The 14099-nt window shown below is 42.7% G+C and overlaps 1 protein-coding gene and 1 long non-coding RNA gene across 2 annotated transcripts in view; one reads left to right on the top strand and one right to left on the bottom strand.

Annotated features, from left to right (window-relative positions):
* Positions 1-6979, top strand: part of LOC142817656 (uncharacterized) — a 33496-nt gene extending 26517 nt beyond the window's left edge. The window contains exon 3 of the long non-coding RNA XR_012895281.1: positions 6598-6979. This is a non-coding gene — a long non-coding RNA (uncharacterized LOC142817656). The remainder of the gene's footprint in view (positions 1-6597) is intronic.
* Positions 1-14099, bottom strand: part of LOC119174024 (plexin-B) — a 210074-nt gene that overhangs the window by 20625 nt on the left and 175350 nt on the right. The window contains exons 19-24 of the mRNA XM_075894819.1: positions 13270-13406; positions 8520-8696; positions 7636-7732; positions 6704-6757; positions 6371-6604; positions 3539-3715 (exon numbers count right to left, since the gene is read on the bottom strand). Of these exons, the coding sequence (XP_075750934.1) occupies positions 3539-3715; positions 6371-6604; positions 6704-6757; positions 7636-7732; positions 8520-8696; positions 13270-13406 (876 nt within the window). The remainder of the gene's footprint in view (positions 1-3538; positions 3716-6370; positions 6605-6703; positions 6758-7635; positions 7733-8519; positions 8697-13269; positions 13407-14099) is intronic.

Here is a 14099-nt window from a genome sequence, read left to right as displayed (position 1 = left end):
GTTATTAAGTCATCGGATTGTGATGGAAGGTTACTATTCATCAGCGTTGAGACTGTTTTCTAAGCATCAATGCATCTATTCTGAGCCTACACTACTAGTCTACCTTTATTACTTGAGCGGTCCTAAAGTACAACGATAACAACAGCCAGTAAGCTAGGTTAAACATGTAGGCCCCAACGTGTACCATGGGAGAAGTTTTATATATATAAAAACAAAAACTTTTTGTGGAAATTAGCCAGTATTGTTCGACTTGACGTGCATGTGGTGCGATGGATACACAGTAGAAAGACAGGCACTTCATTGGCTCTAAGTACTCTGTACCTTGCTAAGGCACGTTGCCGGGCTAGTTGGTTGAGATTCATCATTTTCAATGGTATAGCGCACCACGACAAGGACACACTACGGAGAGATGTGTTGTGTGCATCTGTCCGTTGTGTGTGTCCTTGTCGTGGTGCGCTATACCAGTGAAAATACTCTGTACCGTTTTCAGAATGAAAATTGTGCGCCAGAAAGAACTATGTGCAGCACATGTCAATGTTTTGACACATAACAAAGTTGGACGTAAATAAAAAAATTTGCAGATCATGCTCGAGAAAGGTGTACTTCCTAAAGAAAATGATATCACTTTAGCACAGCTCAGTTTGAGCGAAAATAAGAAATGATATACGGTCAAGAAAGGAAAAAAAAAAAAACAAAACACAGACGACATTATGAGCGCTAGAAAACCCCAGGTGGTCCAAATTTCCGGAGCCCTTCACTACGGTGTTTCTGATAATCATATCTTTGTTTCGGGACATTAGACGCATCACTTTCTTATTATCATATTATTATTATTATTATTATTATTATTATTATTATTATTATTATTATTATTATTATTTATTTATTTATACAATACTGCAGGCCACAAATGGGCCCAAGCAGGAGTGGGGGTGTTACAGAGCCGTTAGAACAATTATACAATCTTTAGCGAGGTAAAAACAATAAACAGGACAATACAAAATATTTTGAAAACACTGTAAAATATTAATACAAAATTTTTACAAGACAAACATTTGATCAATAGATTTCAGCACATTGTCACATGAAAGAATTTCATGCGGGAGGTTATTCCAGTCGGTTATAGTGCGGGGAAAAAAAGAATACTTAAAATTGTTAGTGCACGCTGTGATAGGCGAGAACTTTGCAGAATGGTAATTCCTGGTGGGACGCGATGATAACGGAGTCAGGAAGGCCGATGTTTTGAGTCTGATATTCCCGTGTGATAATTGGAAAAGAAATTTTAGCCTATTTATTTTGCGTCGAGATTCCAAAGTATGGATTTTATTCATCTGCATTAGTTCTGTCGGGGAGTCATAACGGCGGTATCGGTTGTAAATGAAGCGGACGGCTAATCTTTGGATTTTTTCGAGATTGTCAATGTCTTTTGTAGTATGTGGATCCCAGACTATGCATGCGTATTCAAGGCATGGTCGTACTATTGTGTTATACGCAAGAAGCTTTATGTTCGCAGGCGAATTTTTCAGTTTATGTCTTAGTAAGCCTAGTTTTCGTCGTGCTGAGGCGCATACTTTAAGAATGTGGGAGGACCATGTTAGATTACTAGTAATTGTAACGCCAAGATATTTAAAGCTATCAGTTCGCGAGATAGGAAGACCATTGATTGTGTACTGATGTTCATATGGTTGCTTTTTGTTAGTAATACGCATAAATACGGTTTTCTCAGTATTTAGTTTCATGTCCTAAAGGTCGCACCAATTATTTATTGCGTCAAGGCTATCGTTTAGAATTTGCTGATCATTAGAAGAATTAATTGTGCTGGATAACAAATAGTCATCTGCAAATAATCGTATTTCAACGCCTTCTTTAACACATGATACTACATCGTTAATATAAATCAGCAAAAGTAATGGTCCCAGAACACTTCCCTGGGGGATGCCGGAGTTTACAGGAAGGAAGTCTGAATGAAAGCCATTTATATCTACAAATTGAACGCGGGAATGCAGGTAAGATTTTATCCAGGTCACGATTGTAGATTGAAGACCCAGTAAATTAAGCTTAAAAATTAACTTTGAATGGGAAATTCTGTCGAAGGCTTTACTGAAATCTATGAAAACTACGTCGGTTTGGCCTGATTGTCAATTACAGCAGAGAACGAATGAATAGAAGTAATAGGCTGAGTAGTGGTAGAAAGGCCCTTACGAAACCCATGCTGAAATGGTGACAGAATATTACGCTCATCTAAGAGGTTCAAAATGTAGTTCGAAATAATGTGCTCCATGAGTTTACAACACGACACAGTTAGTGATATGGACCTATAGTTTTTATGATGGCATTATCTCCCTTTTTAAACACTGGGACCACCCGGGCGATGAGCCAGTCTTTCGGTACAATGCCTTGCGACAAGGACGAGCGAAAAATTTCAACCAGGAAACGTGCGAGTGACTCGGCGTAGCGACGAAGAAATGCATTAGAGATGTTGTCCGGGCCACATGATGTTTTAGATTTGATATTAAGAAGCATGGCAAATATGCCTTCAAATGTTATGAAATCTGGATCAACCTTAATACAGTTATCATTTGAATTGGCACACACGGACGGGTCAGAAAACACTGAGTGGAAATAGCGGTTAAATTCAATCGCGATTTGCTTAGAATCTCGAATAATCTCGTCTCCGAGCTTAATACATTCGACTGATTTTTGTTTCTTAGGCTGAAGTTTGCGCCAGAATTTTGCCGGATCACTTTTTAGGAACTGTGGCAGGGTCACCGAGAAGTAATGAAGTTTAGCTGCGCGTATATTATTAGCAAGTGTATCTTTTAACTTTTGAAGCAGCGGGCCTTTCAGTTGCCGCCTTTTCGTTTTCTTAACCTTGCGCGTTAAATGAATAATTTCTCTGGTTATCCAAGGGTTTCTGTGGTTTGACTTTTTAGCTTTGTTTGGAATGAAGTTTTCGAGGCAAAACTCACACAGCGACCGGAACTTTTTCCACAGATAATTAGCATCATTGCCTGAAAAACCGTCGAAAGACAAATCAAGATAGTCGAGAACAGATTCATTCTTAGCCCTACTAAAGTCTTTAAACATTTTTCGCTGTAAGGGCACCTGGTCAGATAGATCTACTGCAGAACATGAGAAAAGGACAAGCTTATGGTCGGACAGACCGTCTTCTACAGATAGATATACATTGGAGAAACTTTTACTATGAAAAACGAGATCAAGAATGGATGCCGTATTTTCCTGAACGCGTGTTGGAGTTCCTACTGCTTGATTTAGATCACACGCCAACATAATATCAAAAACAACTTGATCGCTAAAACATGGAGAGCGTAACTTTGCCCAGTTGATGTTCGGGAGATTAAAATCACCGGCAATTATTATTATTATTATTATTATTATTATTATTATTATTATTATTATTATTATTATTATTATTATTATTATTATTATTATTATTATTATTATTATTATTATTATTATTATTATTATTATTATTATTATTATTATTATTAAGACTTTGTAGACAGCTCAAACGTACCACAACCACAGGCAAGTCTATCTCTGTCCGGTGGCCGATTTCATCGGTGCTTGGTGGCTGAACATCCGGGGGAACGCAGACCAGCTGACTCATGCTGAGGGATGTTAAGTTGCACGGTCGTGTACCAATGGTAACATTGATTTCAGGTTCTGTAGTGGCCAACCGAAGCATTTCGCCCTAGAAAAAAAAATGAAAAACGCAGACACATTTCGTTGCTGTTCAGTTAACAAATAAACTTATCGTCGTCGCAATGGTTTCGTCAAATGAAACGAGTGAAGAAATTGTGAACAGTCACTTTTCGTTGGCTCGTTCTGTCACTTCTTTCTCATAGGTTGTTATCAGGTTGAACTATGACACACATGAAAAGCCTCAGATACCATGACTTTTGTAAACGAGCTTCAATAGGCGAAGTTCGGAAAAAAATTCGCTCTAATGGATGACCGTCTCTACTTGAGAAAATAAGGCTCATACGGATGTTCTGACGCAAGTGCCGACCAAGATAAGCAGGTTTATTGGGGATACAGAAACTACGATACTGCGGTCTACTTAATAACGCGAAATAACTTCTAAAATTCACGTCTGCTTTAGCACTTTTTTTGACAAGTACGAGGGATATCCCACTTATATAATTCGCTTAAACACTGTCGAGTAGACCTTATCAACTGAAGTGTCTAAACGCCCTCTAGATGCTGACTGAGGCCCGTAGCCCTAGCACCTCCTCTACCCACCCACCAAAATTTTGATGGAGGCGTACTCCACCTTAAACGAATAATGAAAATCGGCGTTTTTCTGAAATAGTCAAGACCTTTATCAAGGGCTTCGCCAAAGAAAATTCATGGCTACAGACCTGTTTTTGTTACATATACCATAAAGTGTACGTGGAAACACCAAGGAGGAAGTTCTACTGCTAATAAACATTGCGTCTTTATGGGTGCACTTCCAACGCTACCGAAAACTGTAGCTTTCAGAGAAGTTCACGATGTTTGAAGGGTGCTCAATAAGTGATGGGAGGTGTGCCCGTGGGAACACGTTATATTTTCCCCAGCCTAGTTTTAAGGGCTTTTTAGTTGATTTTAGTAAGCCTAATTGGTCTTCTTCGAAGAATGGTACCATTATAGATATATGTAATCATGGTTGATTTCTGGGCCTTTGTTATTCATAATATATAAAATGACCTCCTGGGTATTCCTACTCCCTTAAGTTGGTAATGTGCGGCAATGAAATCAATATTTTTTTCCTTCATTCATCTTCAGAAAGTGATATATAGCTGTATAGTTAGTTTCATGCAGATAAATTAGCATAAATATATAAAAAATGCAATTACGTCTTGTTTCAGCTCTCTGCTTTTATTAACAGAACCCTTCGCCATACATTCTCACTACACAATTCACGTCACTGTCATGATTTTATCACTTATATGTTTTACCTGCCTTAGCGCGAGGAATTTTAAGGCCCTTATACAGCCGCTCAACATATTTATTGTTCCCAGCTCCTGTCCTATGACCTGGCGCTCTTTGGCCATCAGTTGGCCCTTGTGCCATTAAGCACCACACATCATCATCGTTTCAGCCCTCTAGCAAACCTTGTAACATTGACTTTAAAACGCGTAAGCTGTCAAAAATTGTTATGTGTAGTTTGTAGAAAGCATGTCATGGAATACACACATCAACAACCTTACCTTAGAACTGAGCAGAGCAGTTCCTTTAACTTTCAGGAAAATTTTCCTGATCCGCAAGTGCCATTCTCTGTGATGCATATTCGCCATACTAATGGTAGCACTGGTGATGCTTTAAGTGGGAACGAGGTATTAGTTGTCTGTGCTGGGCCTTGTCAATTATTCGTGTCCATATCAAGGCAGCCTGGTCAGCATACTCCGCGTCATAACACAAGCTAACTGTGCGCGGAAACTGCTTTCATTAAGAGGCTAGCTGCCATTACCAGGACAAACTGCACAGCAGAGAATCGCACTTGGGGATAAGGAAACGTTCCTAATATTAAGGCGATATATAACGCCCATTTATATTATTCTACACTAGTTTGAGGCATGACAACGACTACGAATCACAACAAAGTGGGAATAATGCGAAAAGGTGCTTATGCTAAGTGAGAAATATTTCGATGAACCAAAAGACTCGCCAACAAATCCTTCACTTATTAAGCACAATTGGCCTAAAGCGAGCAAATTATACGACTACTAACTTCTTCTGCACTCACAACAACATAATCCCCTAAACATGGCACATGAAACATGAGGGCAATATCATCTACGCTATAAGCAGATACCCATACCACGAACCACGGAAGGTCAACCTCCACGTATCAGATACCCACCATAATAAATTGTCTCTCAAAATCCACTTTGATGTTCCGCTTTATAAAGTAAATAACAAATTGAGCGTTTCCTAGAGCCGTAATAACAAAAGCTCATTTACGCCACTACAACATTGTTTTTGCGTTGTTACACTTTGTTTGTTTGCTATGCAGAGTGACGTTAGCATCATTGAATGTGCACTTTGTTTTATATAGGTTTATTGTACTTTTGTGCGTATCTTAATATAATGCGCACCTTGCTGTATTTGTGCATTTTTCGGTTATCGTTCACGTGTTTTTTTTAGTTTTGTACTTAAGCTATGTTATTTATAGTGATTAAGTCACATGGCTTTTTTGTGACCATTTTATCGCTGCTGCCTGTAAGGTCCCTCAGCTCCCTTCAATCTGTCTTGGACAGCTTTTTGGTTGCGGACCCCCCCTTTTTTTGTGTGTGTTAGAAACAAAGTTTAAAGTTGGAAGGAAATATCTGTGAAATATACATAACTGCACTATTCCACGAACCTCAATGACGAGTGGCTCTCCCTTGTAAAGTTTTACGCCGTCGTTGTCAAAGGGAAAGAAGCGAGGGTCAGAAACGTAGGTCAGGTCGGAGGCCACATCAGGGTAGAATTTGTTCAATTCCTGCACCGATCGAACATCATCCATTATGAAGCCAATGCGAAGCCTCACAGCATCCAGCTCTTCGACTTCGGATCCAGTCTCAGACAATACTTTCGTCTTCACTGCAGTGTTCCTCTGGTGCTGCCCTCTGGCCACGGCGTGCGCAACCACGTCGGCACTGTCTCCTTGTCCTTCGTCGTCATCGAAGCTGCTGTCCCGCCCCGGGTTCCTCACAAGCACCGCCGGAGAAGGGCAGACCATGACGGAGGCGTTCAACACGTGGCATGACTGCGGCAATCAGGAGAAGTGGTTTAAAGATAGCATGAATTCACAGTTGTGCATAATCGAGGCAGCTGGTAACCTAACGAATGTAAATAAATAAATTACTCTGCACAAGTGTACCCCAAATGCACACGGAATGGAGTTTCGGGTAACTAAACCCAGCTGCACAGGTGATAGGTTCTCCACATTACTGCACTTAGTTCTAATAAATTCTCATGGGACCACTTATCACATGTCATCTCTGTCAACATTTCCTTCACAATGAAGCACGATCACTAGGTTGGCACACAACAATAACCAATGAAAATCATTCAATTAATCAATTATTCAATCAATCAAAGAACTTTATTTTTTCCAAACAAAAACAAACAATTACGGTGAAAAAGATCTTCCATGCATCGCAATAACTCTTTCTACAAAAAAGAGTAACCCACGGACTCGCTTGCAATGTCATAACTTTGTGTTTTAAGAACTGCGTTTGTCTTGTCCACGTTTTTTTCTAGCTGGGTTTTTGGCGTCCTAAAATGTATGGTTGCTAGTACTTTATATTGAAGCTCAGGTATTCTTGAGTTGATCAAGGAGTTCTTTTTCCAGTCTGAACACAGTTTATGGACACGATCAAGTAGTTTATGAGAGTAGTTTGTGAGAGTAATTTTCTTAAGAATAGTCGGTCAGTGCCATTCGCGAGGTTCTTGTTGCAGGAAGCGCACGCCCGTAAGCTAACGTGCACTCCTATTGGGTTCAACACATACTTGAAGTAAAGATGGACATGAAGGTGGGTCTCTTCAACAAACAGCATATTTCAGAGTGCGAGTGCACTTCGGCGTGCACAAGACTAACAACGTAACAACGCGTAATCAAAGAGAGCTCGAGATTAAGCTCACCGTTTCGTTTACTTGGCGAAACCTGTTGAACACCGCCATGCGTGGTTGCTGGATAGACGTCAGGTTAGTTCCGTAAATATGGATGTGTCTGCCGCCACTGTAAAGTGAGTGTCATGAAAAAAATTCTCAGTAATTCACGCCACACTTTAACGGCATGTTTAAAACGTCCCGGCAGTATGAGGCTAAACAAATATTTTGTCATTTTTTATCTACGATATATTAGTTCCGAGAAAACACATGTTCACGTGAAATAACACATGAACAAATGTTTATTGTTCTACTATTTTCGGCCGAAAGCTTTAGAAAGCGTAGTATATGGCTATTCATCACAATGCTGCTTTGACTACGATCGCAAGCAATGTAGCGGCACCATCCGTTTCAACAGTGGATTGATCTAAGCCGGCCGATATTTGTCGAAATAGAACTAAAAAGGAATTAGACGAGTATGCGCCACAGGAAGTTGGCAAGCTTCGCCACCAAGCAGAGCACATGCGAGCGTTAGACACAACAAAGTCGTGAACGGGAGAGAGAGAGAACGACAAAGAGAGAAATGGACATATGTAAAGGAAATAAATACATAAAAGATCGAAAGACAGAGGAATACTTGGAGAGAGGCAAAGCTATATAAGCAGACACAAAAAAGAGAGGGAAAAGCGGAGAGCAAGACAGACCAAGAAAGAGAGGGGAAGTTGTGAATAGAGTGGGAGAGAAAGAGAAAAAAATACAACAAACACAGAGAAAGAAAGAAAAAGAAATAATGGCGGACAAAGAGGGCCGCCTAGCTCTGCTCTTGCTTCAGACATGGCACCGCCAATACGAAGCTGTCTTAATTTTTGCCAAGCATTATTATTATTTATCCGCGAAAGTTCATTTACACTGCGCACCTGAGGAAACTTTTGAGTGGTTGAATCCTGTGCAAGGAAGGGTCCTCGGTGTAAAAGAAAGGGTTGCTCAGGGTCAGGTTGGCACCGTCAATGCGCAGAATGAGCTGCGAAACTTGGTACGACGGGTACGGAGACCTGGACGTCCGGCAGCTGATTTGGCTGCTACTTGCCAGAGACCTGCGAGCATTGCACATGGTATAAGCACGACTTGCTCTGTCGACGATGTGTCAGCACAAACTGCGAATCACGCTAATTTGATCGACTTATATTTAACGTGCACTCTTAGCATGAACGCGGGAGTGCGCACCACATGGTGGTGGCAAGGACGCATTAACACAATGCTTGGTGGCTCCTGCACAGCAGCGAGGTTATGGCACCATCGCGTGCACCGTGTCATTTCAGCCCACACTGATAAAATAAACACGCTGCGAACAAACCGCATATACGCAGGGCTTCGTGTTTGTATAGGTATATACGAGTCGCTGATATCGTGCGCTGCTTTGTTCACGCTTGCCACTGTATACACGCGAGTAGCGAAAAAAATTGCCCGCAGCTTCCCTCGGGGGAACACTGAGGAGGATGCGGAGCATATAATTGGTTAACGGGGTGTTAAAGTGCGACTTACTTGGGTCGATGGCTAAATTGGTTAACGTGGTTGTGAAATGGGGTGTTAAATTGCGACTTACTTGGGTCGATGGCTAAATTGGTTAGCGTGGTTGTAGGAGGGGGTGTTAAATGAGTGAACACGTACACACGTATGCGAAAGGACGGCGCTGGTCGAAGGGACGTCGATCATTGTGTTTGTGGATTCGTTGGAATTCATTTCACCGCGACCTTGGACGTCGACGCGCCGTACAAACCAACCGACGAGCGGCAACTGAGCGAGCGAGCGCCGACCTTGAGTATATATACAGCGCGTTGAATGTTCTCGAAGGAGAAGCGCGCGCGCGGCACAGATGGCGACGGCGCGACGGCGCATGCGCTGTCAGCTGTCGAATGTTCTCGAAGGAGAAGCGCGCGCGCGGCACAGATGGCGACGGCGCGACGGCGCATGCGCTGTCAGCTGTCGAATGTTCTCGAAGGAGAAGCGCGCGCGGCACAGATGGTGGGCGACGGCGCATGCGCGCGCGTCAGCTGTCGAATGTTCTCGAAGGAGAAGCGCGCGCGGCACAGATGGTGGGCGACGGCGCATGCGCGCGCGTCAGCTGTCGAATGTTCGAGAAGCGGTGCGGACGGCGCGGACGGCGCACTACAAGGCGCGAGTATAAGATGCTTCCGCATCTAAAAAGTTGCGCTTTAAGCTTTGATGCCTCAAAACATAACAATGACAAATGATGGATTGCAAGCAGCTATGAAGATTGGTAAAAAGAAGGCAGGTCACATGCACGCGTTATAAAACGCCGCAGGAGGGTGTCATGCTTGATAAAGTCTAGGACATCGCTCAAAGCTGCTTCCACTCTTATGCGTTCGAATGCTACCTTGGTCTTCCTCTTGAATGACATTTTCCCTGTCAATAATAATAATAATAATAATAATAATAATAATAATAATAATAATAATAATAATAATAATAATAACTGGAGTGTAACGTCCCAAAACCAGGATATGATTATGAAAGACGCCGTTGTGAAGAGCTCCGGAAATATAAATTTCAACCAACTGGTGTTCTTTAATATCGTGCGTTGACATTGTACGATACACGGACTTCTACCATTTCACCTACATCAAAATGCGACCCGTGACCTTCGGTTATGTAGCCGAACACTGCTCCACCGAGGCGGACGACACAAACCTAGCTATGACAGAAAGAAAATATATTATAAAGCACATATTTTCCAACAAAAGCTGCACCTTAGACACTCCTTTAAGGAGAGCATGGGCCACTTTTCGGGTGACGGAACGTCGAGGATGCGGTGAGAGCTCACTTATGTTTTCACACATTCGCAAGTGTGGCTTGCCTTTTTACATTGGTGCTACAATCAAACGTATTCACTTTCCTTTTTGCTTGTCTGACTTCATACCTAAAACAATGAAAGGGAAGAATAAAATTGCAAGGGGTGAGTTTTTTTTTACGTGAACACTTAGTCAGCAAAGTGCAGAGCAATGAACTTGCCCCACCTGGTGTCGGATAAAGTATACATATATATATATATATAAGAATTAGAGTGGGCTGCCCCCGACCATGAACAAACGTGCAGGGGGACATTTCCATTCACTGGGAAGCCGTAATCAAATCTTGGAGCGGTGCACCTTTAGATCAATGAAGTGTCCCTAGTGTCCTGCTCAATCTTAACTCCCATACTTTATATCTTTTTCTCGCAGTGCATTACTTCTTAGGGAAGCTTGCCCACAGTGAGAGAACGCTTTCATTGAGTCAGCTGTTGATTCTCGACGCTACGTGACCAGACTTCTCATCAAGCACGAGGCAAGAAACCTTTTAACGAAATTGGACGACGTCATCTTTTTGAATTCTTTTTTATCCAGCGACGTGTGTTTACCTCTGCCTTTATTTATAAGCAGAGTGACAGTGCGCAGAAGCAATAAAAACACTTAATTTCAAAACATTGGTACTTCATACTATAGACGCAGTTGGTTAAGCACCGAAAGCTCTCACGGATGGGTTGTGGGGCTGTCTGGTAAAGCATCTTAAAAAGACTGAAAGGGTGAGGAATATGCCGCGCCCTCTAGTGACCAAGAAATACGCTTCGTATTTTGACTTGCAGCTGTCCTGTGTGCGATAAATCTAGATCTGCGCTGAATTTTCCTCAACTTCATATTGCAGAATGGATGACCAGCTGCACGGTTCCGTCATAATAACAGTGCAAATCATTGTTCTGCCATGCACTGAAGCGGTAAAAAATATTTGGATCATCACGAGAGTAAACCACGAAATTAGAAGTCCATGAACCGACAACCTTTTCAAGAGGTGCATGAAAAAGTAAGGCGGTGAAGCGCTTACATGTAATAGCCGTTTTCACCAGAAAAAAAAAAAGAAAAAACTCTGACCAGCGTTACCAGCGTTAGCGTAAGCACCGGAAAAAAGAAAAGACGTGCCTTTGCTGAAACAGCAAATTAAGACAAATATGTCAGTGTGAATTACGTTCGACATAATTTTCCGTTCTGTGCTAATTGAGCGTATGCCAAATAGTTGCGTGATGAAACTGCGTTGACTCAGAATCACTACAAGGAAATGGGAAACGACAGCGAGTGCTGCTAAAGTACATTCAATATTTTGATTATGACATGTTATGAGTAAAAGCCATTTCATAACTATGAGACACTCGGTCGGGAAGGGTCCATTTTTAATTTTAACCACCAGGTGTTCTTTATTTTTTAACCTGAACATAAATCTAAGTGATGTTATGATCTTGCATTCATCTCCCCTCGAAATGCAGCCGCTGTGTCCGGAAATCAAAATCGTGCTGCAGCTTCAAAATCGGGCTCCAGAACTTTAAGTTTGCACGTGATGTTATGGATGCACAACATGGCTTCAATATGGCAGTTTAGGTGGCATCAAGGCAGTATAATCAAACATCGACTAGCCTAGGACAGTGTGATATCGCAGCAGCTGGAACATCACTGGGCCTGATTAAAGCAGCGAGTTGGGCTTGTTCGTACATATATATTTACAGCACGCAATACAGCGCAAGCACCCACACGAAAGGAAGCAATGCAAACGACGACAACAACTTTTACTTCAAATAAAGATTTTGAAAGTTCACCTCTCGTCGCTGTAATTTTTTCGTCCCGCCGCGGTGGTCTAGTGGCTAAGGTACTCGGCTGCGGGTTCGAATTCCGGCTGCGGCGGCTGCATTTTCGATGGGGGTGGAAATGTTGTAGGCCCGTGTGCTCAGATTCGGATGCCCGTTAAAGAACCCCAGGTGGTCGAAATTTCCGGAGCCCTCCACTACGGCGTCTCTCATAATCAAATGGTGGTTTTGGGACGTTAAACCCCACATATCAATCGTCGTCGTAATTTGTGTTCCTTCCGTCCATTGTGCATTTTGTGCTGTACTTTCTACTAAGTTATTAGGGCTCTGTGGATGGAAACTAAAAAAAAACCAGCTTGCGATGTAGTGATAGCATTAAAGTGAGATCCCAAAGTTCACGTCACGCCATGTTGGCTCTGTAACATAGCCTTTCCAGTGACTTCAGTGCCAACCATCCATACTTGACGGAGAACAGCACGCGTACATTAGCCAACCCTGTAACAGCCTTTTTATCGACGCAGAAAGCTCTGCGCAGATGCAGCCTGAAACCGGCAGCGTGATAGATACAGGAAAGTTGCTAACTGGATGATGCCCGCCTCACAAAGCGCCGATTTTCGCAGCCGCTGCTAGGATGCGATATAATGTGCAGTGTCATCTGGCGGCGTTCGCTTATCAGCCTAAATACCGGAACTCGTCACCGCTGTGAGAAAAGGCAGTGTAGTGCGCGACGGCTGCTGGTTGTGAGTGGCATATGTGCTCGCAACGTGAAATTGTCAAGGTGCTGTAGGTGGATGGAATTGAAGTATTATGTACGATTGAAACGGTTATCGTTGCTAGATTGCCATGAAAGATGACCGCTGCTGCATTATCCTACTCACAAGCGTCGCAGGTAAGCTATAGCCCCTTCTGAATGTGAGCATGAAGCCTACTGGTTTAAACGCTTGTCTCGCGCGTCCTTTATTTCTACGAAAGGTTTCGCTGGATGTTTTCGCTGCGCATCAAAGGTCGATGCGTGGGATTCGTTTGGTGCAAACACTCACCTTTCGACGTGGCATGCGATGTCGTCCAGGTAAACGCTGACGTGGCTGCCGACATTCAGATTGGTTCCGTTCAGGTACAGACGAGTACCACCCGACTGGGGTCCCACGCGGGGCTGCACTCCGGTCAGCTCCACGGGCTGTGACGAATGGCATTGCGCATGCTTCAAACAGTGTTACCTAAAACGTGTTAATTAGAAATCGGGAATATAGCAAGCATTGAAGTTATTTGAAGTTGCCAACCTGCAAAAATGTGGTAGCCACTACGTTAGTGGCTCCCCCCCCTCCCCCCATTTTTTTTCTTTGTCGACGAAGCGAAAAGAAGACGGAAGGAGAAAAAAAAACAAATATTTAGTTTCACTGAACATGGATGTTGCAAGAAGGACAGAGCAGTATTGCAGACGCTGCAAGTTTCGAGCGCCAAAGCAGGCGGCGTTGCCGTTGGAAACTTGCAGCTTGCTTGGTTGGTGTCCATCGCGGAAAAGGCAACCTGCATTTGTGATGCAGTGGCGATTATTGCCTCCTTCCCTTCTCGTCGATTCCCCAACCCTCAGCTCCCTCCTCTACACTTTCCCCCTGATGTACTCCATCATAACTCGGCTATGACATATATTCTACTTTTCCCAATCGAGTCAGATCGCAGAAAGCATACTGTTGAATGCTCGCACGAGGTTTACATGATGTATTTACTTCGCGTCAATGCGTAGACAGCATGCATGACAGCCCTTATGGCAAAGAACACCAATTTATTCAGAATTAATTGCTACAAAACTGACAAATTGGGGTTTACTTGATCTTGCAAGGACAGACATATTAAGACAGCGACTTTTACA

The sequence above is a fragment of the Rhipicephalus microplus genome, chromosome 5 (assembly GCF_043290135.1).
Source record: "Rhipicephalus microplus isolate Deutch F79 chromosome 5, USDA_Rmic, whole genome shotgun sequence".
In the NCBI taxonomy this organism is placed as follows: domain Eukaryota; kingdom Metazoa; phylum Arthropoda; class Arachnida; order Ixodida; family Ixodidae; genus Rhipicephalus; species Rhipicephalus microplus.
Note: the sequence above shows the minus strand (reverse complement) of the source record. Positions and strands in the feature narration are given on the sequence as shown.